Source organism: Panthera tigris, chromosome E1 (assembly GCF_018350195.1).
Source record: "Panthera tigris isolate Pti1 chromosome E1, P.tigris_Pti1_mat1.1, whole genome shotgun sequence".
NCBI classification, from domain to species: domain Eukaryota; kingdom Metazoa; phylum Chordata; class Mammalia; order Carnivora; family Felidae; genus Panthera; species Panthera tigris.
Window position 1 is genome coordinate 9,290,487 of NC_056673.1, and position 25,350 is coordinate 9,315,836.

Below are 25,350 nucleotides of genomic sequence, written 5' to 3' on the forward strand. Positions count from 1 at the left end.
CTTCGCACTAAAGTGTCAGCCAGGGCCTGGGTCAGGGGCAAGCGCACCCAACGTTAGCACTCCTGCAGCCCTGCGGACGACACGGGGGCAGCCACCACCGCCTACGAGCAGGCTCTGTGCCAGGGAAGGTGCCCCAAGTGCCTTAGCCTTCTCTCCCGCAGGGCCCTGGTTGGCTTCCCAAGCACCATCAGACCTCACGGGGGTCTGATCCCTTAGGGCTAGACCTGGCAGAGGGAGGGGGCCAGCAGGACTGGGTAGTTGTTGGCCCTACATGCAGGCCTGCCTCTGCTTTTTTGCACGGGGTGACCGGAAGAACCTCGCCCAGAGGTGTGAGAGCAAGAACACGAGGAGACAACGGGTCTTTTCACCTTGATGGTCCAGAGCCTTTAAGGGACTGACGGAAGCAGCCAGAGGGGCTCTCTCCATAAAAGGGCACGCCCACGACACACAACCTTGGACACAGTTGACCCCTCGGGAGCGCCAACCACCGCCACCCCCACCCGGCCCTCCCCCGGCGCCCCCTCCGCAGCCCAGGTGTCGAAGGAGCCTAGGGGCTGGCTAAAAAATGCAGATCCCCCGGCCGCACCGCGGAGACTCTCATTCAGTGGGTCTGGGGCCAGGCCCGGGAGCCTGCGTTTTTAACCAGCACCTCAGATGACTTCAGCACCGACGCGTCGCAGAGCCCACTTTGAGAAACCCGACTCTGGGGCTGAGACCCCACCACCCCCGCCCCCGCCATGTTCCAAAGTTTCCCCATCTCGTCGGGCGCACGGACCGCCTCCCCTCACCTCCCGCGGGCCTCGCCCTCGCGCGCGGTCGTGGAAGCGTCTGGGAAACCCGGCGGGGGCCCAGAGCGAGGGTCCTTGGGGCCTGCTCGCCCCGGCCGCCAGCGCGCCACGGCCCCGGGAGGCGCCGCGCGGTGGCCGGCAGGGGGCGCGGTGCCGAGGACGGCGCCGGAGGGGTGTCCGGCGGCCCCAGCCCGGAGCCGAGGGGCGGGAGGGAGGTGGGAGGGGAGCGCAGGGGAGCGGGGGAAGGGAGGCGGGAGGCGGGAGGCGCGCGGCGGCGCGGAGCCGGGCGCGGGCGCAGGGGCGGGAGCGGGAGCCGGAGCCCGAGCCGGGGGCGGGGCCGGCCGGGGCGGGGCCGGCGGGCGGGAGGGCGGGCGGGCGGCGAGCGCCCGGGGAGCGCGCCCGGGGAGCGCGGAGGGAGGAGCGAGGGGAGCGCGGGCAGCCGCTCGCCCCCGCCCCCGCGCCGCCCGCGCGCAACAGTTCCCCCAAAGTTGCCGCGCGGGAGGCGGGCGCGCCCGGGCGGCCGAGGGGCGGGCGGCGGGCCGGGGACGCGGCGTCGCGGCCGGGCGCGGGCAGTGCCGGCGGGCGGCGGCGGCATGGGCACCCGGCAGACCAAGGGCAGCCTGGCGGAGAGAGCCAGCCCCGGCGCGGCGCCCGTCCCCCGCCGCGAGCGGCCCGACTTCTGGGCGTCGCTGCTGCTGCGCGCCGGGGACAAGGCGGGGCGCGCGGGCGCCGGCGCGGGGCTGCCCCCCTATCACCGGCGCGTCGGCATGGTCCAGGAGCTGCTGCGGATGGTGCGCCAGGGCCGGCGGGAGGAGGCGGGGACGCTGCTGCAGCACCTGCGCCAGGTGAGCGCGGGCAGGGGGCGCGGGGGGCGCGCCGGCCCCGGGAGCGCCCCGCCCCTTGCCGAGCAGGCCCGGAGCGCCGAGGGCACCGCCCAGGGCCCCCCTCTCGCGGGGATGGAGCGGGTCTGGCAGCAGGTGCCTCGGCGCTCCCGCTGAATTTGAGGCCTCGCGGGGCGGGGCGGGGCGGGGCGGGGGAAGGCTGGCCCGGTGAGGCCCGGCCGAGGGGGACCTGTTGGAATAACGTCCCCGCTTCTCTCCTCCACGGGCAGAGAGGGAGGCAGGTCCCAAGGATGGTCGGTGGGAGCGGGTGCGCGGACGGATGCCTGGTCTGCGCCAAGGCGCTTTCCTTCCTCTCTACCCGCTGGCCGTCACCAGGGGTCCTCAAGGAATGCGCAGTTGTCAGTTTTCCCCCGGGGGAGTCCAAGGGCGCAGCCCTGGGACTGGTGAGGCGCCGGCCCCCAGGTCATCTGGCCACCGGGAGGCATCCTGGATTACGGGTGAGGTGGGAGACAGCGTTGATCTCCCCTGGCTTACTTTGACAGGTGCTCAGCCAGGAGTCCCTGCTGAACAGTAGAGAGAAAGGAGAGGGGGGCTGGCTGGGTTTCCCGTGTGAGTAACCTGGTGCAGGAACTTCGGGAGGCGGCCAGTACTCTGCCTTCAGCCTGTTCCTGTCCCTGCCCCATTGGTTGGGGACTGACTTTGCAGATCTGGCCAGGCCCCTTTGCTTTGGGGCTGTCCTGGGCGGCCGCTGTCATCCACCTCTCTGGCTTGTTTTCCACCCGCTTTCTTGTGAGGGAGGGGGGCCCCCCTGTTCCATGGATTTTGTTGAGTGAGAGAGAGACAGGAGTGTATACGTCCCCCATCACCAAGTTGGCTTGGACCGGCTTTGGCGGGTGGGGGTGGGTGACAGAGTCCAGGCCCCGAGGTATTCTCTATCGGTGGTGGAGTCCAGTGCGGATCAGGGAGCAGGAGACCTCAGGTGGCCTTTCTGAAGTTTTCCCATCACTCATGAAAGAGGGTGTAGGAGTGCCTTCCTTCTAGGAGCTTTCAAAATCGAATGAGACGCACGTCCCTTGTGGATTTTATACCCCGCCCCGCCACACACACCTTTTATATCTGGTTTACCCTGGAGTATGTTCCCAAGATGTGCACTGCACAGGGAGAAGGAAGCAGAGGCTTGGGGACTTGGGGAGACTCGGAGCTTCTGCTCTTGCCTTAACTTTTCCAAACAGCATCCAGAATGATGCCTGAGATAGCGCCGGATCTCTAGGTTTCCTCTCTGGATTGAATCATTAAGGCCTCTGTGGAAGCTCTTTCTCTTCCAAACAGAATAATGGATTTTCCAGACCTTCGTAGCCCATTCGCACACCAGACAGTAAGAAGGTTCTGCTGACCACAGGCGATTCCCCCAGCATTGGGGCGGGTGCTTCAGGGGGTCCAGGAGAGGGGAGAGGGCTGACAGGCAGGGGTCGAGACAAGCCCCTGCTTAGAAGGTAAAAGAACCAAGTAAAGCCAGCATTCTCGAGGGCCGTTCGGGTAGGGCCCGGCAGGAGTTGGCAGACATCTTGGGCTCCTCCCGTCCCCCTGAAACAGACTGTGATTCCACCTCCTGAAGCTGAACTTCTCCCTGGTTTTTGGAGAGTCACAGGGTTCTTGAGACAGGGAGCATTTCCCGAGACACGTTGGTCTTGTGTGTGGCCTGACACCCTTCTTCGTGGCAGGATTGACAGGGCTGATGGGGGCCAGGACGGGGTCAATCAGACTTGCCCCTTTTCTGTGACAGCACCAGAATAACTTGCCTCCCAGCTTACGTGGGCCAGGCTCCCTTGACCTCTGGCTTGTGGCTGAGGTCTGCAGGTCTCTCCCCAGCCAGTGATGGGCTTGCCCTAGGGGCCTGGAGCGCTGCCCCGTCGCCTGGAACGTGTACAGATCAGGGCTCCTCCAAGAATTGGCCACGGGCCCTGGGCAGTGCGAGAGGGGAGCACGCCAGGTGGCCAGATGTCAGAGAGGTGGTGTTCTAGGATCCTGAGGCTGGTTAGAGGAATTTTGAGCTGGATCTGTGCTGTGCACCTACGTGGCTCTTTCTCCCGAATTGTGTTTTCCTTCCCAGTTTGCTCCTCTCGTCTGGAGGTAGTGATGTGCAGAAAGGGAATGAGCAGTCACTGAGAGATAGGGAAACACCCAGGGCCTCACCAGGGGGTGGACCAGGTGAGCCTCTCTAGGGACACAGCGGGCCCAGACAGGTGAGTGCCGTGCTCAGGGTGCTGCATCTTGCAGGTGTGTGGACCCAGACCCCCAGGGCAGGGGTAGATGAATAGGAAAGGTAGGAAGCAACAGTAGCCAGGGCAGTAACAGCGCTGGGTTACTTATTGTGCGTGGTGCATTCTCCTGTGCTTGAAAACGTGTTTGGCTGCCGGGTTTGGGAATGCCCTGAGCGCTAGGGTCGGAGGAGGCTTAGCCTCCCGTCCTTGAGCATCTCGAGCCCCGGAAGAGCTCCAGACGCTCTTCCCAGACTGATGCACCAGACGTGCAATCTTGTGAAAATTCCCGAGGGTTCACAGACCCCAAGTTCAAGATTTGCTCCAGTCTGGTAACCACCACCACCACCCCCCACCCCCCGCCACCACCACCACCACCACGTGACTTGCTACAGGCTCAGGAATGCTGTTTCCGTTCCTCAGGACCTCGCGTGGCAGTTTGTGGTGGCCGTTGGTGTCATTTCTTCTGAATGCCCCTCGTTCGCCGCTAAGATTTGCAGGGTAGTTTCCCTGATTGGAGACTCTCCCGCTAGTCCGTGCTTGGCACCTGTTGGAGAGGTGTCAGGAGGCTTTGCTTAATGGTCGTGATCGTGAGCCGTGGCCCCTGGGGCTCAGGCAGGGTGCCCGAGTGGACCTGTTTCTTGAGGAGCAGTGTAATCGTGAGGAGAGCCTGGGACCAAGGTTCAGCTCTGGCAGCTTGCCTTCCAGTCCTTAATCTGCTTTGACCTTGGACCCAGCAGATAACAGCTCTCTGAGCTGTATTTCCTCATTTCCCAAAGAGTTATCTGGGGTCCTGAGCAGAGAACGCTACAAAGTATGTGGAATTGAGTCAGCTCTGCACGTTCTCACGGGCGGTGATAAGACACGAGAGAATCTGCCCAGCTTTGGGTCTGGCCAGGCTCCGGGCAGCGTCTTGGTATCCTTTCTCAGGCCAGGCCCAAAGAGCTTTTGGGTCTTGTCTACCTGGCCAGGGCTCAGCCTGGACCAAAAAAGCTCCCTGCAAGTTCAGAAGCAGTGGGGGATGCGGGACTCATGGGGACAAAAGAAGAAGCCACCTATAGATAGAGGAGGCCCTTCCTCTCCCCACCGCTGGATTCCATTCTGCAGGATGTCTCCATTCTTTCCCCACGTGCCTCTCCTTAAGTCTTGGGCTCAGGCTTGCCATCTTTAAGGAGCCCTGGGGAAGAAGTACTTTTAGGCATAGAGAGAGGGCGAACGCAGCCTCTCTGAGTCCCACAGGTGCAGACTGGCTCGTCGGCCAGCTTCGAGGAGCACTAGAATAAGGGGTCAGTTTCCCTAGGAGATGCCAGGCTGCAGTGGCCCACCTCCTCCTGTTCACCAGCCTCCCCGCTCTCTCATAAGGAGAATCCGACCGGATCAGTTCATTGCCACTCAATATGGTGCAGCCCTACTGGGCAGAGCTGTTTCCAGGGTTAGCCTGTCCAGCCCCATCCAGCGGTGTGGCTTCGCCATGGGCGCTGGATTCAGTCTGCTGTGGCCAGAGTGGCAGGGCTGACTTCCCTCTGTACCTGGGAACATGAGCCATGTCAGCTAATGCAAAAAAAACAAACAAAACAAAAAAAAAAAACAACCTCCCCTCCCCCTGCCCGGGGCCAAGGGTAACTTGCTTCCTAGGGGGACTGAAGAGTAGACAGGCATTTAGAGGCTCCCTGGGGTCCTGGATACTGGGCAGGTGCTTCCTGGCTGGAGTCAGAAAGATGAAGAAAATAGCCTTGAAGGTCACCTTTTTCTTCTGACACCCCACCCGAGAAAATCTCTTTAGGTGAGCAGGTTGGAGGACACCGAACACGGAGGTCTCCCACCCTTGGCCTTGATCTTATTCTTCCCTGACTTGAAATGCATTTCCTTGTGTCCAATGAACGCTTCTTGCCTTTCCAAGGCCGCCCTCCGTGTCTGCCCTTGGCTCTGAGATTCACTTGCCTTTTCGGTCCTACCACAGTGGGTAGCGTTTAATCATCCGTACGTAGTTTCTCACCTGACATAGATTTTGTTTGTCAGACTAAGTCATATGCTTCCCGAGCGTGGAGACCCCACCGTCTCCCCCACCCCGCCCCCGTTGTCCCTGGCATGGTACTGAACACCCACAGGCCTATGACATTCTTCAGTAAGTCTGTGTACTGTGAAGATGGGCGTCCACACCACTGTCACGGTGTGTCCTCAGAAGGCTCGTGAATCCCCAGCCACAGCTGTGCATCTGGGGGCTTATTTATGAGAAGCCTTAGTATGACCGTGAGATCTGACACGTTTGCTCTGTGTGTCATTGGATGCCTGGGAGCAGTGTCCACGGGGCTTGGCTGTTCCTGGCGGCCTGCCAGGTGGTGGTGTTCTTGGAGAGAGGAGTGGCCCGCTGCCCGGCCTCCGTGGGCACCTTGGGGATCCCATCCTGCAGGTGCAGTCTGGAGCCTCTGCCGAGGTGGCCGCGAGGGGGGTGGGGGGTGGGGGCCGAGCCTGAAGGGAGAGCCTGGCCTCCACATTCCCGATCGGCTGCTTGTGCTGAATCATGTTCGTTTCACCCACAAAGAGAAACCTTCCTTTTTTAAAATCCACCGCTCTCTGACTGGGCTGGGCACAGGCATTTCCAGTAATAAAGGTGCGGAAGGAATCCAATGCCAGGGCCTGCTCTGCTGGTTTGCAAGGCCAGGGACACGGTAGCCTCTGTATGGGCAGCCATGACCGAGTGTCTTGGGCCTGGGCCGGCTGTCCCGACTTCACATCTGGTGGGCTGGGGGCCTTCTTTCTGGAACAAATGCCCACCTCCTCAGAGATGACCAGGATCTGCTTTGCTGTTTGTCTTTAGAGCTCCTGAAATACCCTGGGGTCCACGTATGGACACCCCTCCTTGGTGACCTGGGACACCCCCTGCCCCTTCCCCCAATGTCATTTCATTTCCGTGTGTGCTTCTCTCGGGCGGAGGCCATAGATCATGTACTGGGCATAGTGGGTTTTCAAGAGATCCTTGTCGAATGGATTTTAAACTTCTTCTTGGGCATACTTCCCCGAGACCACTGCTCCTCTTTCTCAGCAACCAGCGTGGTCTGGCTCAGACTTCTGGAGTGTTTCCACCCCAAGCACGGAGCCAGGTTATCCTTCCAGTAACCTGCAGAGTTGGTATTGTCCCCGCTCCCCATTCTCTGGGTGCCAGCAGCTCCTGTGTACCCTGCACGCCCCCTGCAGGTGAGAGCCACCTGGCGCAAGGGTCACCCAGGTGACCAGGGTCTTTTCTCTGGCTTCCCCACCGGGATGCTCAAGGGGTGGGGTCGACATCCCCACTTTAAGGAGGGGATCTCTGCCTGCCATTTCTCCCGCCCTTCCCCTCCAAGAGCAGCGCTGTGGGTGACCCTCAAGCAAAATCACACACACACACACACACACACACACACACAGCCGCATCCTGCACGAGCAGCCTGTTCTGATGAGGACGGTGACCTTGGAACACTCGGGAGGGGGTGGGGGTAGTGTGGGCTCGCCACAGTGCCTCTTCTCCCCACCCCACCCACCAGCCCTGAGCAGGGCCCACGTGGCTCTCCGGGAGCATTTCCCAGCTTTTTTTTTTTTTTTTTTAACTTTTATTAGCTCAAACTCCTGGCTGCCACAGCCATATGGAGTTCTGCTGACGGCTGCTGCTCAAAGGCATGTGGCATTTTGATGTTTCTAACTTGATCTTCACCAGCGTAGATGCAGGAGTCCGGCTGGGAGTGGGGGGGGTGTCTGAATGTGTTGCCTGGTAGAGAGGTGGCCTCCTCCAGGCTGCCCCCCACCCCTGCTCAGCCCTGCATGCCCACAACTAGTTTTCTGCTTCTCTCTGCATTTACACGTTTCTCTCTGTGTCCCTTCCTTTCCTCGGGAGGGTTGGTGATGGTGGGGGGTGGGGGGGGAGAAGCAAACGCTTTGCCTCTTATTAGTCGGCCTGCTTTTGGTCAACTTCCCTCTGCGGCACACCCCAGCCTCCATGGAGAAAGGGGTCCAGCTCACTTCAGTCGCCTGCTTGGTGGGCCGGTGCCTTGGGCCGGAGAGTGGTCATTGGAGACACCCCTCCTGTCTGCACGTTGCTTTCCAGTCCACAAAGCGTTCTCCCTCGTTTCTTTTGCTCCTTAAATAGTCTTGGGAGGTTGGCAGGATATTGCTTACAGTGGAAAAAAAAAAAAAAAAAAAGAATGGCGGGGGGGGTTTAATATTATGAAAGCACTGTATAATCATTGTAGTAAAATATGAAAAGGCAGATGAGCAAAAATAAGACAGCAGGAATGAATTCCTCTATTTCACAGCCGAGTGCCTGTTCTCCGAGGCACTCTTCTAGGCGCTGGGGAGGCGGCAGGCAAAAAGGAAAAGCGGTACTCATAATTGTTTCCCTGCCGCCTGGAGGGTTTGTGAGGACCCAAGGGGCTGGCGCTGAGCATTGGCCCAGAGAAAAGGGCTCCGCGGAGGTGGCTCCCTTCGCTGGCAACCGGGAGCCCCGGTTCCGGTCCCAGCTCAGACCGTACCGGGTGCCCAGCTCCTTCCCTTCTCTGGCCTCGGTTTCCCCATCTACAAAATGAAGGGGCGGTGTATGGTTGAGATGACCACTGAGGCTCTCTGCCATCGCTCAGGTTCCCCCAGGCTCCAGTGGTTTCACAAAGACCCATTCATTCCCATCTGTGCCCAGTTCTGTCTTCGAGGCCCTGAGCTGGATTCACATCCATGCCCGGAGGTCACTCCCTTGTCCCCAGCCAGTGGAAGAGCCGGGGACACGGGGAGGGGCTTCTGGAGGGAAACAGCCCCCTGGGGCTCTGGGGTTGACCCCTGCACGGCCCGCACACCGGCCACTGCAGAGGCCAGCCTGTCGCGCACGCAGCGGCCCTTGCCGACCTACCCTTCCTCTGACGGAGGAGGGTGGTAGTCACACAGTGTCAAGGGCAGAAGCCGGGGCAGCGGACTTGCACACCGTCCTGTAGCTCCAGGCTGCGATTCGCGAGCAAAGACCCGTGTTCAGAGAGGCCTGCGTTGTCCTGTGAGCCCTTCACCCAGGGTGTCACGAAGGACAACGAGGCCTGTCTCCAGGCTTAGCCAGGCCCTGCGGGGGGGACCTGCAGCCTGTGGAACTCCCTCAGGCTCCCTCTCTTCCCCCTCTGCTCCCAGGAGGTCGCCAGGGCCCCTCTCGCATCCGCCTCTCTCCTCTCCCTCCCGCAGGGCAGGCCTAGCTCAGTGTTCATGATTCCGCTCCTTGGTGCCTCTGTCCTGCCCACAGAGACCCAGTCTCCCAGCCTGGGCAGAGCGGGGGTGGGGTGGGTGGCCCCTGGAAGGAGTGGGCAAAGCAGGGTCCGCCCCGGTGCTTGTTTTTAGCGGAATCAGAGGAGCCGCTGGTTCTGTAGACGGGCGGCGAGTGAGTGTAGGGCCAGCCGTAGCGGGTCACGTTCCCGCTCTGCCATTGACTCTGGCCACAGACCCAGAGAGGTTGGGCTGGGCAGAGAGCCAGGGAAGTGGCCGTAGGGGATAGCGGGGGGTGAGGGGAGTGGCATTCGCAGGTGCAGGGCACACGGCACAGGCTAGCTGCTTTGCAAACTCCTTTTCCCCCACAGGGCTTCTGGGTGGACACAGGCGCTGAGCCTGGAGGCTGCAGGAAGCCAACCTCCCTCTTCTCCTCCCCTGCCCCGAAGGACCCCTCCCAGCAGCCCTGGTGCTTGGGTCTGGCCCTCTCCGGTGCATACCTCCCTCCAGGCCCTTAGCCTAGGCTCCCCAAGAGCATCCCAGTGCCTCACTGGGAGCTCTGACTCTCTTTTTCCCCTCCAGGGACCCCCCCCCCGTCCACATACAGCTGCTTCCCCCCCAGAGCCACCGGCTGCCCAAGGAGGCTTGCAGGACACCCCTCTCCCACTGAGGGCCACCAGGCAGGGGTGCGACCCCTGGGGGAGACTGGAAGCCCTCCCTACTCAAGCACAGCAACCACCTGCAGGGAGCCGGGGACTGTACCCCCCGAAGCAGCAGTCTGTGACCACCCGCCCTCCCCACCCCTCCTCCACAGCCCCTGCTGCCCTTAGTTCTGTCCATGCAGCCACCGCCTCCGGATGCTTTGGGCTCAGGCCCCACATGGAGAGCCGGGAGTGGGGCAGGATTCCCTCCCATGGTGCTGGGGGCAGACAGAGACCGGGAGAGTCCACCCCCCCGCCCATGTCAACCCGGCTGGTCCCAGCACACCCAGCAGACCCACCCCCAGTGTGCAGAGCACCCTGAGGGTTGGAGGGGGGGTGGGCGGGTACAGGTGATGCGGGTGCTGCTCAAGAGAGAATGCTCTGTGGTCAGCTGGGAGGCCGTTCAGGCTTCCTTGGCCCCGGAGGAATCCCAGCCCGGAACACAACGCGTCTTTCTGATTTTCACTCCTGGCAAATGGTCAGACTGCCCAGCCCATAGCTCTGCACCCATAGCGCAGAGACAGGACCAGGGCTCGCATCCCTCTGCCGCCCACGCGGGGCCGCCTCGCCCAGCCCGGCCCGGCCCAGCCTGTCCTGACAATGACACCACTAACGGTGCCTGACTCTGCTCCCCTCCCCATCCTCGGATGCTGCTCAAGCCGGCCATCCTGGGGGGGACAAGGAGGGTGTCCTCTGTCCTCTTTGCACCTGCCAGGGCCCAGGTGTTGAAGATTCCACCTCCAGCATCATACAGTAAACTCAGTGTGACTCTGACGTATTTGCCGAGATTGGCTTGTGATCTCTTAGGGCTCCTGATGTCCTTCCCGTGGGGCTGTCACTTTCTCCCTAGGTAGGTGAGTGAACAAGAGAAAGCAAGGGCTACAGAGGAAGGAGCATGGGAGGGGGCTCTAGGCCCGCCTGGCACCAGCTGCTGGGCCAGTCCTCTGGCCTTTTGATTGGCCACTTGACCATCTTGCCTACCGTGGTCTCATCGGCTCACTCCTGGCTGTGGTCCTGGGTCCCAGCCACCAGAGAACAGGGAGGGCTGGGGTTTGAATGTCCTTAGAGCTCCAAGGGGGCTTGGCTCTGCTCCTTCCCTGCTCCCTGGAGGAATTGGATGGAGAGAAGGGGCTCCTGTGGTTCCTTTCAGTGAGGAAGCCTGCTGCAGTCAGAGCTGAGATGCTCTGTGGGAGTGCAGGCCCAGAGGGGAGTCGTGGCCTGCACAGGATCCCACAAGACTGGGCCCAGGTCCCTGCCTCCCAAGGGCCTCTCACACCCCGTGATCCCTGGAGAAACAGCGGGGGCCTGTGTGTGTCCCAGGGAATAACCCCTGAGCTTCCTTGGGTCGGGACTCATGGCTCTGGGTCCCATCCTCAAGGGCAGGACGAGGGAAGGGCTCTGGGCCTCTTTGTGGGGCAGGAACCCTGGCCGTCCCCGCACCCTTGTATGAACTGGCAGGAGCAAAGGGCTGGGGAAGCCAGACCTCCAGGGAGGGGAAGGGTGGGGAGTGCCGTTCCTCCGAGCACATTCTCTAAGTGGGCTCCAGGCTCCGAGCTGCCAGCACAGAGCCCGACGCGGGGCTCGAACCCTCAAACGGTGAGATCGTAACCTGAGCGGAAGTTGGACACTTAACCGACTGAGCCACCCAGGTGCCCCCGTGACAGTTTTTTTGTTCGTTTGTTTTTTACAGTGAGATGGGGAGGGACTGACAGCACAGAATCCGCTTTGGATCCTCTGTCTCCCTCTCTCTGTGCCCCTCCCCCCCCACATGCTCCCTCTCTTTCTCTCAAAAATAAATAAACATTAAAAAATAAACAAGGATGTGGAGACCGTGGCGGCCCAGGCTATGGTGAGCTCACAGGGGAGGAAGCAGGGAGCAGACCAAGACCTGAAGACAAAGAAGGTAGTCGTGAGCTCACTGCCCCCTCCCCCCCCTCTTAGGGCCACACCTCTGCTCCCGGTCAGCCTGAGGAAACCCGGGGCTTTGGAGGTGTGGAGGCCATTCAGTGAATCCAGGTGGGCCAGGGATGCCTCGTCCCCTTGGTTTCTCTCCGTGAGATGCAGGGCAGCCCCGTGCCCCTGTAGGGCCTTTGCGGTTAGCACAGCCACAGTCAGGTCCTAGTGAGTTCAGCCCCACCCAGACACCCATGCCCTGCATGGCTGCACTTGGCCGCCTCGGCGAAAGTGCACACAGTTCAGCTGAGGCCAGTCAGGATCCTCGCCCCTTCCCCACTCGTCTCCTTGGAACAGCCTTCCCAGATCACCTAAGGCAGGGAATGGTAAAATGTCAGCCAGCACATGATTTCTGCCTCTGAGCCAGATGCTCACCCTCTTCTTCCTAAATCGGGGCGGTAGAGCAGTTGGGCATCTTCTGTAAGGTTCTGGCTCAACATTCCTGCCTCTCAAAGGGTGTCAGACAGAATCAGAAACATCCTGAGCGGGAGCACCGAGGGTCAAGCAGGGACATCACCGTGTCCCTTCCTCGCTGCCCTTCCCACGGGCTCCGGCCCCTCCTCTTTCCAAGGATCCAGGAATTCCCCTCCAGCTTCCCAGACTGTTTTTCCATTCCCGCCTCTGCTAGCGCGAGGGGAAATAAGGTCTGGATCCTTCCCACCCCCTGCAAGTACCCCCCCCCCGCCCCCACAACTCCAGATGAAATCACTTCATTCGATCTGATTTCTCGTCCGCGGTGCCAGTCGTCCAAACTTTGTGTTGTTCTCCACCGCAGACCTGTATCTTCCACTTCCTCTGGAATTGTGGAGTTTGGGGGTGAAAACACTCGTGAGCAGGATGCTTGCCCCTTGGGGTTTCCAGACCACCGCTGGCCCGGAGACCGTCAGGAGTGTGGAGGGCTACGGCTCTTAGATATGGAAACTGAGACACAAAAGGTTCCAAGTTCCCCGTTCCGAGAACTCCCGTCCCTCCAGAATTCACCTGCTGGTAGAGAATCCGTCACATGGGACGAGAAGGACGGAAACGCTTTTGGTAGGACACCTCTCAAAGAGAAGACCCAGAAGTGGGCACCTGGGGGTATAGGGAACGTAGGCGAGGTGGAGACGGCCATGCCCAAAAAGGAGAGGGGTTTGGGGATGGAAGTAGAGAAACTGTTTTAGAAAACTAGCCCGGGGCGCCTGGGTGGCTCAGTCGGTTAAGCCTCCAACTTCAGCTCAGGTCATGATCTCATGGTTTGTGAGTTCAAGCCCCGCGTCGGGCTCTGTGCTGATGGCTCAGAGCCTGGAGCCTGCTGAGAATTCTGTGTCTCCCTCTCTCTCTGGCCCTCCCCTGCTCACACTGTTTCTCTCTCTCTCTCTCAAAAATAAACATTAAAAAATTAAAAAAAAAAAAAACAAACTAGCCAGAGGTTGGTCAGGAAGCCCAAAGGAGTGAGGGCAGCCAGCTGGGAACTTGAGAGCAGGTGTTCTAGCACGGCACTCTGACGTCCCACCCAGCCATGATCTTGAGGAAGGAGGGCCACCAGGGGAAATCTGGCAGGCAGGATGCAGAGAGGCTGGGGTGGAAGGAGAGGCCCAGGACCCTGGTGGAAAGCTCTGAGGCTTCACTGGCCCTCTCACCTCACCCGCCCCCACCTCCACCTGCACCCCTCCCTCCTGGTCCCTCAAAGTGGTGGACAAATCAGACAAAGCCCCCCCCTTCCTTTGCAGTCTCTAAGTCTCACTGATTCCCTCTTGCTGCTGCTGCTGGTGGCCCTGTTCCTGCCGTCTGTGGGGACAACGAGGCCCTGAGGAGCAGGGCCTTAGGATGGGGAAGATTCCACCTGGCCCGGGAGCCCTCGGAGAGCACATCTGTGGCTCCCTTGCTGGGCCCCCTCCTGCCTTCCCTGCTGCCCAGAGAATGGTGCACAGCTCCTTAGCGATACGCCGTCGACCTCAAAGATTCTAAATTGAAAGGTCTTGGGGGAATTGGCTGATTCTGGAGGTGCTGACAGGGCCAAGGCCACAGACGCTGGGAATCTCCTCCTCTTCCTCCCTCCTTGCCACTTCCTGCTTGGAGGTGGGAGTGAGCTGGGTCAGGCTGGATCCCTGCTCCAGTGTGACTCATCCCTGCTCACCCAGATCCCCGGAAGCTTTGCCTAGGCCTTGCCTCCGACCTGGAGATTTTAAAGTGGTAAAGACCCTCTGTTTGTTGGGACAGTTACTTTTATGTGTCATCTTGGCTGGGCCACAGTACCCACTTTTGGTCAAACCCAAGTCTGCATGTCACCGCAAATGGACGGTTAGATGAGACTAACGTTTAAATCAGTGGACTCCGGGGGCGCCTGGGTGGCTCAGTGGGTTAAGCATCCAACTTCAGTTCAGGCCATGATCTCATGGCTCATGAGTTCGAGCCCCACGTCGGGCACTGGCCTGACAGCTCAGAGCCTGGAGCCTGTTTCGGATTCTGTGTCTCCCTCTCTCTCTCTCTGCTCCTCGTGTGCTCTCTCTCTCCTTCTCAGAAATAAACATAAATAAATCAGTAGGCTTTGAGTAAAGCGGATGCCCTCCAGAAAGTGGGTGGGCCTTGTCCAATCAGTTGAAGACCTTGAGAGAAAAGGCTGGAATTCGGCCTCCAGATCGCCTTCAAACTCAAGACTGCAAAATCCACTCTTTCCTGGGTCCTCAGTGTCCCAGCCTACCCTACAGACTTCAGACTTTCCAGATCTCATGGGGCAGTTCCTTCTCTCTCTCTCTCTCATATGCAAACACATACACTATTGGTTCTGTTTCTCTGGAGAACCCTGACTAGTACCCTTGTCCTCTATGAACTGGGGGCTGGAGAGAAGGAGTTAGAAACTTCTGGGGACTCTGGGGCCCTCCTGTCCCCGCTGCTCGCTCACTGTGTGAGACAACCGTCCACACCCCAGCTTCTCACTCCGAGAAATGGGCTGTTTCTGTCCTACTTGGAAAGCAGGTTGTTAGGAGCCAGAAGGAGCCTGTAAGCCACCCCTCCACCTCTTTGCCATTACCTACAGTTCCCTTGACCATGGACCAAAGCTTTCATCTGAAACAAACAAAACTTACCCCAGCGAGGACAAATGCATCCCCCGGAAAGCATAAACAACTCATGCAGACTATTTCCCAAGCAGAGGGATCAGGAGGGCGCTGGGACTGATGACAAATTGCCGAGAATCCATGGAATGTAGAAGCCAGGGGACCTCAGGGACCCTCTGGCCCCAGGCTTTCTGCAGAGTCCCAGCCCCACAAGACGCACTGGGAGTGGGGGAGGGGCTCGGCAACCAAGTTTGGGAAGCAGTGCAAATGCCAGCACCCTTCCCCAAGTCCTGAAGCACAGTAGCCAAAGTGTCCGACAGGAGAAAAGAAATCGCTGTTTGTTGAATTCCTTGTGTTCCAAGCCTCTGATGGGCCGCTCTCTCCTACTTTCTGCTCGCTCTTTAGGAGGAATGAGCCAGTGCCATCTGCATTTGTAGGTGACGTTGCTGCCACGCACAGGGGATGATTTACTCGGAGCCACACCGTTACTTGGGGCCCAACCCTGGACAGGGACGCGGTGGTCCCCTGTCCCACCCCGAGCAGAGTCTAGGTGGAGATGTGACCACAGGGGAGCAGACCAGACCCACCTCAGGCCCGCTACACCCTTTCCGCTGACTTTATATCTTTCTAAAGAGAAAGTATCTTTGTGCTATTTATTTGTTGCCACTGCCGTTCCTTGGACTTTAATTCAGTGACACTTGGCAACAGCCAGGCATCTGTTTCCAGGGGACTGTTTCATGCAAAGAGTGTCCTTTTGAAAGACTTCAAAGATAACACACAAATCACACGCAGCAGCCATAAAGCCCTGCGCCTGGGGAAGCTGCTGACCGGCCCCTGCACCCTGGTGGGGAGGGCGGTTGCAGCAGCCCAAGCACTTGTCACAATTAAGGAGGGCCGGCCTGCCCGGATGCTGGCTTCAAAACCCTACGGGGGGCCAGGTGGCCTAAGAAGAGCAAGAGAGTGGCCAGCCACCACCCCCCCCCACCGGGGGACACAGCACCCTGAGATGGGACCAGAGAACCTCACTCCTTGCCCCACGCCCCTCAGCCAGGCCGGCAAGTTGGGCCAGGGGGATGCACACACACACACACACACACACACACACACACACACACACACACACCACATATACATATACACACATACATACACACATCCCACATGCATATACATATACACACATATATACACATGTATACGTACAAACACAGACTACTTGTGGGTGCTTGGCTTTTCTCAATTGCTATTTAATATATTGAAGTGGAGGGGTGCCTGGGTGGCTCCATCAGTTAAGCATCTGGTTTAGGCTCAGGTCATGATCTCACAGTTCATGGGTTTGAGCCCCGAGGCGAGCTCTGTGCTGACAGTGCGGAGCCTGCTGGGGATTCTCTCCCTCCCTCTCTCTCTCTGCCCCTCCCACACACCCATGTTCTCTCTCTCTCTCTCAAAGTAAATAAACTTATAGATAGATAGATAGATAGATCGATCGATCATGGGCCACCAAGAGGTAGATGCTTAACCAACTGAGCCACCCAGGCACCCCTGAAGTGGAAATTTTAAAGCCTACCATTTCACTAAGATTTTATGGTTAACATACAAATACCATTATTCTGCCGATGAGTCTAGTAGATTTAACCGTTGCTTTTAAGGGTGTGGGGCTTATAACTTCAGTAACTAAACTTCTTTAGATATCTGAGTGATTTTACTGATTTAACATACCCAGCTTTCTTAAGTTGATAAGTAGCCTTCCTATAAGAAGCAGGACTTTCCCAAGTTCCTAAACAGTTCTTAAAATTTAACAGATGAAGCTTATAAATAGGGCGACTATCAACTTCTCCTAAACATTTTGAGTGGGCTTCATGCCCAGCGTGGGGCTCAAACTCACGACCTTGAGATCAAGAGTTGCACACTCTACCGACCTGAGCCAGCCAGGCGCCCCAAAGATAGAAGGTGGGTTTTTTTTTTTAGGTTTTAGTTGTTTTTTGGTTTGAGGTGGTTGTTGTTCTGTTCTGTTTTGTTTTGTTTGTAGGCTCTAGGCCCAAAGTGGGGCTTGAACTCAATACACTTGGACCCCAAGATAAAGAGTCCACCAACTGAGCCTGCTAGGCACCCCACGAGTTCTCTTCAGCATTTCAAAACTGTGGCAAACTCCGCCTAATCCTCTCTCAGCATTCCGCTGGAAATCATAAGCCTGAAGGCAATTACTCAATTACCCGTTTTAAATTGGAATTGCAAGGCTAATCTGTTAGGTACTCTAATATACCTAATTCTCTTAAACATTACAGATGTGTGAAACGCCAGATGCGTGTATTCCTAAATTTATCTGAGCTTGATTTGCTTCAGTATCTCAGGGCTTCATTCAACCCTTTCTGGGTGAAGGACACTTTGTTGCCACGGAAACGGTTTTACTGTTCAGGGCGCAGGAGCCTGGGGTCTGGTTGCTTGCAGCTCGCACCTGCACCTAGGCGGTGGTGGTCTGAGCCCCATTGTTCCCTCTCTCTCCAGCACCCTCCCCCTCCCCACCCCCAAACCCCACCTCCTCCTCTCTCTTGGATCCTATGGTTTCACACTTCCTACCTCGGTAGGGTCAAAGGATCGCTTCACGGATTTCTACTTAGTGCTCCAGCCTTTCAGAGGTCCTCCCCCCACCCCCATTCTTCCTGTCCTCAGGGCAGCTATCTAGAACTCCTGTGGGGCACACACTCCCACACCATCGGCTCCTTGGCTCCCAGATCTTCCCTCCAGGAGGGGTCAACGCCAACGACAAGAATCACAGGGAATCAGAAGGAAGGTTCCTTAGCAGTTACCTTCCCTCATAGTACAGAAACCCGCTACAGCAGCGCTGAGTGATTATCTTTCTGCTGCTTGCATACTTCCAATGACTGTGAGCTCATCACCTGTTTTTTTTTTTTAATTGCGGTAAAGTAGACATAACATAAAACTCACCATTTTAGGGGCGTCTGGCTGGCTCAGTCAGGGGAGCATGTGATTCTTGATCTCGGGGTTGTGGGTTCGAGCCCCACATTGGGTAGAGAGATTACGTAAAAATAAAATCTTCTAGGGGCTCCTGGGTGGCTCAGTCGGTTAAGCATCCGACTCTTGACTCGGGCTCAGGTCCTGATGTCACGGTTCATGAGTTCCAGCCCTGCATCGGGCTCTGTGCTGACTGCAAGGAGCCTGCCTGGGGCTCTGTCTCCCTCTCTCTGCCCCTCCCCTGCTCTCTCTCGCTCTCTCAAAATAAATAAAGATGAATTTAAATAAATAAGTAAAATCTTTTTGAAAAATTCACAGTTTTAACAACATTTAGATGTACAGTTCAGTGGCATTAAGTATATTCACTTCATCGTGCAACTATCCCCTTCATCCGTCTCCAGAATGTTTTCATCTTTCCCAACTGGAATTCAGTTCCCACTAAACAACACTGCCCCATCCCCCTCCTCCCAGCTCCTGACAACCACCCTTCTTCTACTTCGTGTGTCCATGAACTTGACTCCTCTAGGGACCTCATATGGGTGGAATCGTAGTCTTAGTCCTTGTGGGTCTGTCTTATCCCACCCAGCAGAGTGGGCATAGGGTTCCCCACGGTGCGGGGGCCGTCAGAATCTCCTTCGCCTCTTGTTTTGAAACGTTCTTTCTCATAGTGAGCTGGGAATCATCTCAGGGCAGGCGGTCCCACCTCCTTGGGGGGCAGATAGCAAAGGGAAGGGTGCGGGAGGGGATACATGCACCCAGAGAGGACCCAGGCTGGTAGAAACAAACGTAGGTTTCTTTTTTTTTTTTTTTTGTGATGTTTATTTATTTTTGAGACAGAGACAGACGGAGCATGAGCAGGGGAGGGGCAGAGAGAGAGGGAGACACAGAATCTGAAGCAGGCTCTAGGTTCCTAGCTGTCAGCGCAGAGCCCGACGCGAGGCTCGAACTCGCGAACCGTGAGATCGTGACCTGAGCCTGAGTCGGACGCTTAGCCAACTGAGCCATCCAGGCGCCCCTAGACAAAGTAGATTTCTGATGGCAGTGGCCCTTGGTCGCCCACGGCTGGAGGAGAGGAGGGGTCCCAGTCCACTTGCCCTCCTTGGCGCATCCCCCGGGGAAAATGCCACCTCTGTTTTGGTTGGGTGTATTAATTTCCCAGAGCTGCCATAACAAGGGATCAGCAGCCCGGGGGCTTAGAACGGCGGAAGTGTATTCTCTTACGGTTCTGGAGGCCAGACGTCCAAATTAAGTTGTTGGCAGGGCCGCGTGCCCCGACTGCCTATGCCTTGGTGTCACCTCCTTATAAGGACACCTGTCATTGGATTTAGAGCCCACCTGATGATCCAGGATGATCCGTTACTTAACCACATCTGCAAAGACCCTTTTATCAAGGGAGATAGCGCTCCCAGAGTTCCGGGGACTAGGCACCACAGTTTGGGTGTCCAGTATCCTGCACCTCTTTCTGTGGTGTGGACATCCACCCCCAGCGGCCCCCCGCATTCCCTGGGGGGCTTTTAAGACTCCTTCCTGCTTCCTCGGAGACTTGTCGGCCTCCAGTGAGCAGCTGCCTGGAGTCCTCACCAGACCCCCTCTCTCTGGCTCCTCTCCCTGGGGCTGCTTCTCCCTCCTGGCACCTGCCAGTTCTCTTCCCTCCCCCCCTCCTCCTGGGAATCCCCAGGAAGGCCAGCCTGAATGTCACAGGGGAGGGGACAGAAGTTGAGTCAGCCAGTATTCCCCAGTCGGTGCCCACCCCCTCAGGAAGAGATGCCTCTGATGTTCCAGGGCCGGGAGGGGAGAGAGAAGCCCGGGCTGCTTCCTGCCCGCCCTCCGGACTCTAATTAATCCCCCTCTGGTGGACTGTGTTTGATTACAACCTCATTAAGTAGCTTTGCACATTCAGGCTCTGGCGGCTTCCAGATTGAAGCTGTCTGCCTTGGCTGGTTTCTACGCAGAGCCTGCGGCCTGCCGCCTTCCTCCTTCCCCTGCTCTGTTGTCGCAGAAACCGTGGAGTCATGCCTGGAGGGGAGAGACCGCGCTCATTTCCCGTGGGGCCTTCCTTCTGGGGATGAGTTTCAAACCTCAATCTGAAAGGGAAGGGGGTGGCTGCGGGTTTAAAATAGCGTGTGCCTGGCGGCCTCCTGTGCGGCTTCCCCCAGCCTTCCCCTAAAATCCCTAAGAAGACATGCCAAAAAAAGATGAAAAACACTGAAAACAGAGACAGGTGGACAGTCTGGGAGGAACCTCCCGTCTTCCTGCAGCAGCGCTGGCTCCCAGCTTCCCCTCAGGAATCTGAGGCCTCAGTGTGAGAACTCCATTAATCAGGAAGTCAGGCAGCTGCCTCTTTCCCCTCCAGCAAGCGGCAGGCGGGTGATTTGGGGATAGAAAGAGTGCTGCTTACCCCCTCCCCTCCGAGCCCTCCTCCCCTGTGCTGCTTCTGCATTCGGAGAAAGCAACGCAAAGCCCAGGAGGCCACCACCTCCAGACCGGAAGTGCAGTAAGGCCGCTGGGGCTGGGAAAGTCCTCGGATGCGGACACCACGGTGGATGTTCACGGAGGCCGTCAAGGTCCCAGCCTGTGGGGGTGGGTGAGGATGTCCCTTCCCAAGGTCAGAGTCGCCTTGGCTCGGTGTCCCAGGCCTGGCCCCGAGCTGGCTTCTTCAGCAAGCCAGAGCCGGACGAGGTGGACTCTGTTCTTACCCAGGAAGCAGCCATGGGACAAGGTCATGACTCTGGTCCCCGATTGCAACGTGTGGGCACAGTTTTCCACCGACATGCAATTCTCAGACACCAGCTGGGTGCCCTGGAACTCAACTCCATTCTGGCCCCGTTTACCTGGGGGGAACATCAGAGCCCAAGGGTGAAGGGCGCTCAGCCCTACAAGACTGCGCCCGACCCCCACTTCAGAGGCCAAATCAAAGTCCAGGTTGTCACTCGTGCTGTGACCCATGGGCTACAGGCTGGAGGTTCCTACTGATGAAGTTTTGGAGTGATGGTGGGGGGCGGGATCTGGAGCCGACAGCCAAGAAAGAATTCTTGAAGACGTCTTTGGGGCAAAAAGGTGATTTTACTGGGGCACCTGGGTGGCTCAGTTGGTTAGGCAGCCAACTTCGGCTCAGGTCATGATCTTGCGGTCCGTGAGTTCGAGCCCCGCGTCGGGCTCTGTGCTGACAGCTCAGAGCCTGGAGCCTGTTTCAGATTCTGTGTCTCCCTCTCTCTGACCCTTCCCTGTTCATGCTGTCTCTCCCTGTCTCAAAAATAAATAAAACGTTAAAAAAAAGGTGATTTTATTAAAGCACGGGGACAGGCCCCGCGGGCAGGAAGAGCTGCATGGGGTCGTGACGGATAACTCGTTATATACCCTCCAGTTGGGAGGGGTCAGGGACGGAGTAAGTCTCGAAGGAACTTTGGGAGCAAGGTTTCCAGGACCTTGAGTGGCCAGCTGCTGTTAGGAAAACACCATTTATTACCGTTTAATAAAGCCTCAAGTCGTGAGACCCTTCGGGTGTATATTGGGGGGCCATAAGCTTGGAGTACGATTGCCAGCATATATCTTGGGGCAGTTGAGAGAGAGGAGGTTTCCAAAGGAATTTTTGTATGTTAAAGTAGACTTGCAGGTTCCTGGGGGGGGGGGTCAGGAAAATGTTAAGCCAAGATTCCGTTTTGGCCCTAGCGAAGTGTCATCATCAAGGCAGCTGAGCTCCTAGAGGAGGTCGCTGCCTGTTTCAAGGACTCGTCAGTGGGCTGAAGGCAGTAAGGGAGTTTAAGTTTTCATGTGTCTTAGTTTCCCACATCACCATGGCAAGCCCTTGAACCCCTTTGTTCTTGGGCAGCCAGGAGTGTCTGAGGAATATCCCATAGATGCCACCTGCAGGGGTTGTGGGGGGCGGGGGAGATTGCCATTAGCCTGTACTCTGCCCTAGCTTGCCCTACGCTCCCTCATCACCACAATCCTCTCCTGGGGTTCAGTGAACTTGCCAGAGCAGCTCATAGGACTCGGGAAAGCAGTTTACTTACTAGTTATTAAAGGATGTAACTCAGGAACCGCCACATGGAAGAGAGGGCAAGGTGTGGGGGAAGGAGTCAGAGCTTCCCTGCAGATGATCTCGCTCTCCCCTGTGTCCTCGCGTCCCGAACCCGTCTCTCCAAACCCCATCTGAGGGTTTTGTGGAGGATTCATTACACAGTCATGACTGATGAAATCATTGGCCATTGGCGACTAACCCAACCTCCAGCCCCTACCCCTCTCCAGAAGTTCCAACCCACTAATCACCGACTGCTGGACCAGCCCCCTTCATTAGGTGATCCTGGGGGCTGTCCCAAAGTCACCTCATTAACACGACACAAGACACTTCTGTCTCTCTCATCATGTAGGAAATTCCAAGGGTTTTAGGAGCTCTGTGCCAGAAATGGGGACAAAGACCAAATATATATTTCCTATATATTTTTTTAATTAATTAATTAATTAATTAATTTTTGAGAGAGGGAGAGGGAATCCCAAGCAGGATCTGCGCTGTCAGCATAGAGCCCGACGTGGGGCTCGAACTCACAAACGTTGAACCGAAATCAAGAGTCAGATGCTCAACCTACTGAGCCACCCAGGTGCGCCCCCAAATATATATTATAAGTTACTACAAATCACAGTATCACCACTAGACAGATGATAGACGTGGGTCTCACTAGGTCGTGCCTCTTTCCAGGGTGAACAAGTGGGGAAAAGAAAAAACACGTGTGTAGGATAAATCAATGCCACGGAAGATGAACCCTGACCTCCAAAAATGATCTACAGCAGGATCCGGAAGAAGTGAACTTTGTGGGAAAAGAACAAAATGCCGCACAAAGAGGCCAAGCTGAAACGGGGGGGGGGGGGGGAACCAGAGGGTGAGATGAAAAGGAGATTAATGAGAAAAATAAGAATCGGAGGAAAATGCTAGCCCACTTGCCGTCCTTCCTGGAGAGACTGAGACTCAGAACATGAGATCAAGGATGGGGACAAGGAAGGCAAACTTGAGACACTCTGAGAGAGTGTTATGGAAAGGACATGAAAAAGATAAGATCAGGGGCCCCCTGCTGGCTCAGTTGGTAGAGCCCGAGACTCTTGATCTCGAGGTTGTGAGTTCAAGCCCCACGTTGGGGGTAGAGATGACTTAAAATCCTTGGGGCTCCTGGGTGGCTCAGTTGGTTAGGCATCTGACTTCGGCTCGGGTCGTGATCTCACGGTTCGTGGGTGTGAGCCCCGCATCGGGCTCTGTGCCAACAGCTCAGAGCCTGGGAGCCTGCTTTGGATTCTGGGTCTCCCTCTCTCTCTGCCCCTCCCCCACTCGTTTTCTCTCTCTCTCTCTCTCAAAAATATTTAAATTTTTTTAATAAATAAAACTTAAAAAAATAAAAATAAAATCCTTTAAAAAAAATAAAAGCTACAATCACAAGAGACTGAGAGCCACCGTCGGTTTTCCTGATGAAAAGAACAGGTTGAGAAAAGGTTGGCGTTTGTAGATGGAAAGATGGACACAGTGGCAAAAAATTTTCGTAACCAAATGTGACAGAAGAAAAAAATGGCCAGATGCGCATGCCCCCTCCTCCTCCTGAGCCCTCCTCCCACCTCCAGAAGGTGTCTGTGTTTGCCTTCCTAGGTCTTTCCTTACGTTGTTGGGAACTACGCAGAACATAAAATGTACTGTCTTAACCATTTTCAAAGGTTGGTATTGGTGCGTTCACATTGTTGTGCAATCCCATCTCCAGAACTCTCTCGTCTTGCAAAGCTGAGACTCTGTACCCGTTAAACACTAACTCCTCAATCCTTGTCCCCCCAGCCCATGGCGGCCACCTACTTTCTGTCTCTGTGAATTTGATGGCTCTCAGAACCTCATGTAAGTGGGACTATCCTTTTGTGACCGGCCTATTTCACTTAGCATAATATCCTCAAGGTTCATCCGTGGTGTAGCACATGTGGGGTTTCATTGCTTTTCATGACGGAATAATATTCCATCGTTGTGTATACACCACACTTTGGTTCTCCACCCATCTGTTGGTGGACACTTGGGTTGTTTCCACCTTTTGGCTATTGCAAATAATGCTGCAGGTGTGCAAATGTTGGCTCGAGTCCCCGCTTTCGGTTCTTCAGGGGCATATATGGTAATTCTATTTTTAACTAAAAAAAATGTTTTTAATGCATATTTGTTTTTGAGAGAGAGAGACCGTGAGCTGGGGAGGGGCAGAGAGAGAGGGAGACACACAATCTGAAACAGGCTCCAGGCTCCGAGCCGTCAGCACAGAGCCCGACATGGGGCTCGAACTCGTGGACTGCGAGGTCATGGCCTGAGCCGAAGTCAGACGCCTAACCGACTGAGCCACCCGGGCGCCCGTCTATTTTTAATTTTTTGAGGAAATGCCATTCTCTTTTCCACAGTGACTGTGCCGTTTCACCTTCTCTTCAGCAAGCACAAGGTTTCCCGTTTCTTCCCATGTTTGCTAAGACTTGTTACTTTCTGGTTGGGGAGCGGGTTGGTCAGCCAGAGAAGTTAAGTCGATTTGTGTCAGGAAGGGAAGCCTGAGAGGGTTGGCGGGATGGAGATGAGACACTGAGGAACAGTTGGGGTCACAGGAGAGGTACCACGAAGGGATTTTTGGAGTCTTAAAGGGGATCACAGAGGGATGCCCCTTTGGTGACTTGGAGACATGGTTATAAAGATACCAGCTGTTGGGGCTCCTGGGTGGCCCAGTCAGTTAAGCGCCCTACTTTGGCTCAGGTCATGATCTCACGGCTCGTGAGTTCAAGCCCCGCACAGAGCCCGTTTCAGATCCTCTGCCCCCGCTCCCGCCTCCCCCCTCTCTGCTCAAAAATAAACATTAAAAAGATTATCTCTCTCTCGTCCTCTGCCCCTCTGCCCTTCTCACATTCTCTCTCTAAAATAAAAAACTTAAAAAAAAAAAAAAGACCTAGTCTCTTAGCGAGGTTAATGTTTGTAATAGTGGTGTTGTCTACAATCACCGTACTGTGTTTTAAATCTCCCAGACTTACTTATCTACTAGTTGCTAGTATATACCCTTAAACCACGTGTCTCACCCCCAGCCCCTGGTAACCACCATTACACTCTGTGTTTTTGAGTTTGGTCCTTTCTAGATTCCACATAGAAGTGAGATCATGCAGTATTTGTTTTCCTGTCTGACTTATCTCCCTTAGCATAATGCCCTCAAGGTCCTTCCGTGTGGTTGCAGATGGCAGGATTTCCTTTTTCTTAATGGCTGAATAGTATTCCAGTGTGTGTGTGTGTGTGTGTGTGTGTGTGTACCACATCTTTATCCATTCAGCCAACACTTAGCTTGTCCCCACCTCTTGGCTATTGTGAATAATGCAATGAACATGAGAATGCGTGTAACTCATCAATGGTCTGTTTTCGTCTCCTTTGTATATGTCCCCAGAAGTGGGATTCCTGGATTGCACGGTAGTTCTATTTTGAATGTTTTGGGGAAACTTTATGCCCTTTAAAATTATTGAGGACCTCAAAAAGAGATTTTCTTTATGTGGGTTAGATCTAGCAGATGCTAGTCACCATATTAGAAATCAGACAAGGGGCGCCTGGGTGGCTCAGTTGGTTT

The 25,350-nt window shown here is 56.3% G+C and overlaps 1 protein-coding gene and 1 non-coding gene across 2 annotated transcripts in view; both read left to right on the plus strand.

Annotated features, from left to right (window-relative positions):
* The first annotated feature begins 1,355 nt into the window (after window positions 1–1,355).
* Window positions 1,356–25,350, plus strand: part of LRRC75A (leucine rich repeat containing 75A) — a 45,719-nt gene continuing 21,724 nt past the window's right edge. The window contains exon 1 of the mRNA XM_042967767.1: window positions 1,356–1,633. Coding sequence (XP_042823701.1) covers window positions 1,382–1,633 — 252 coding nt within the window. The 5' untranslated portion in view covers window positions 1,356–1,381. The remainder of the gene's footprint in view (window positions 1,634–25,350) is intronic.
* TRNAK-CUU lies at window positions 22,816–22,888 on the plus strand. The gene has a single exon. It is a non-coding gene; the product is annotated as a tRNA-Lys (tRNA).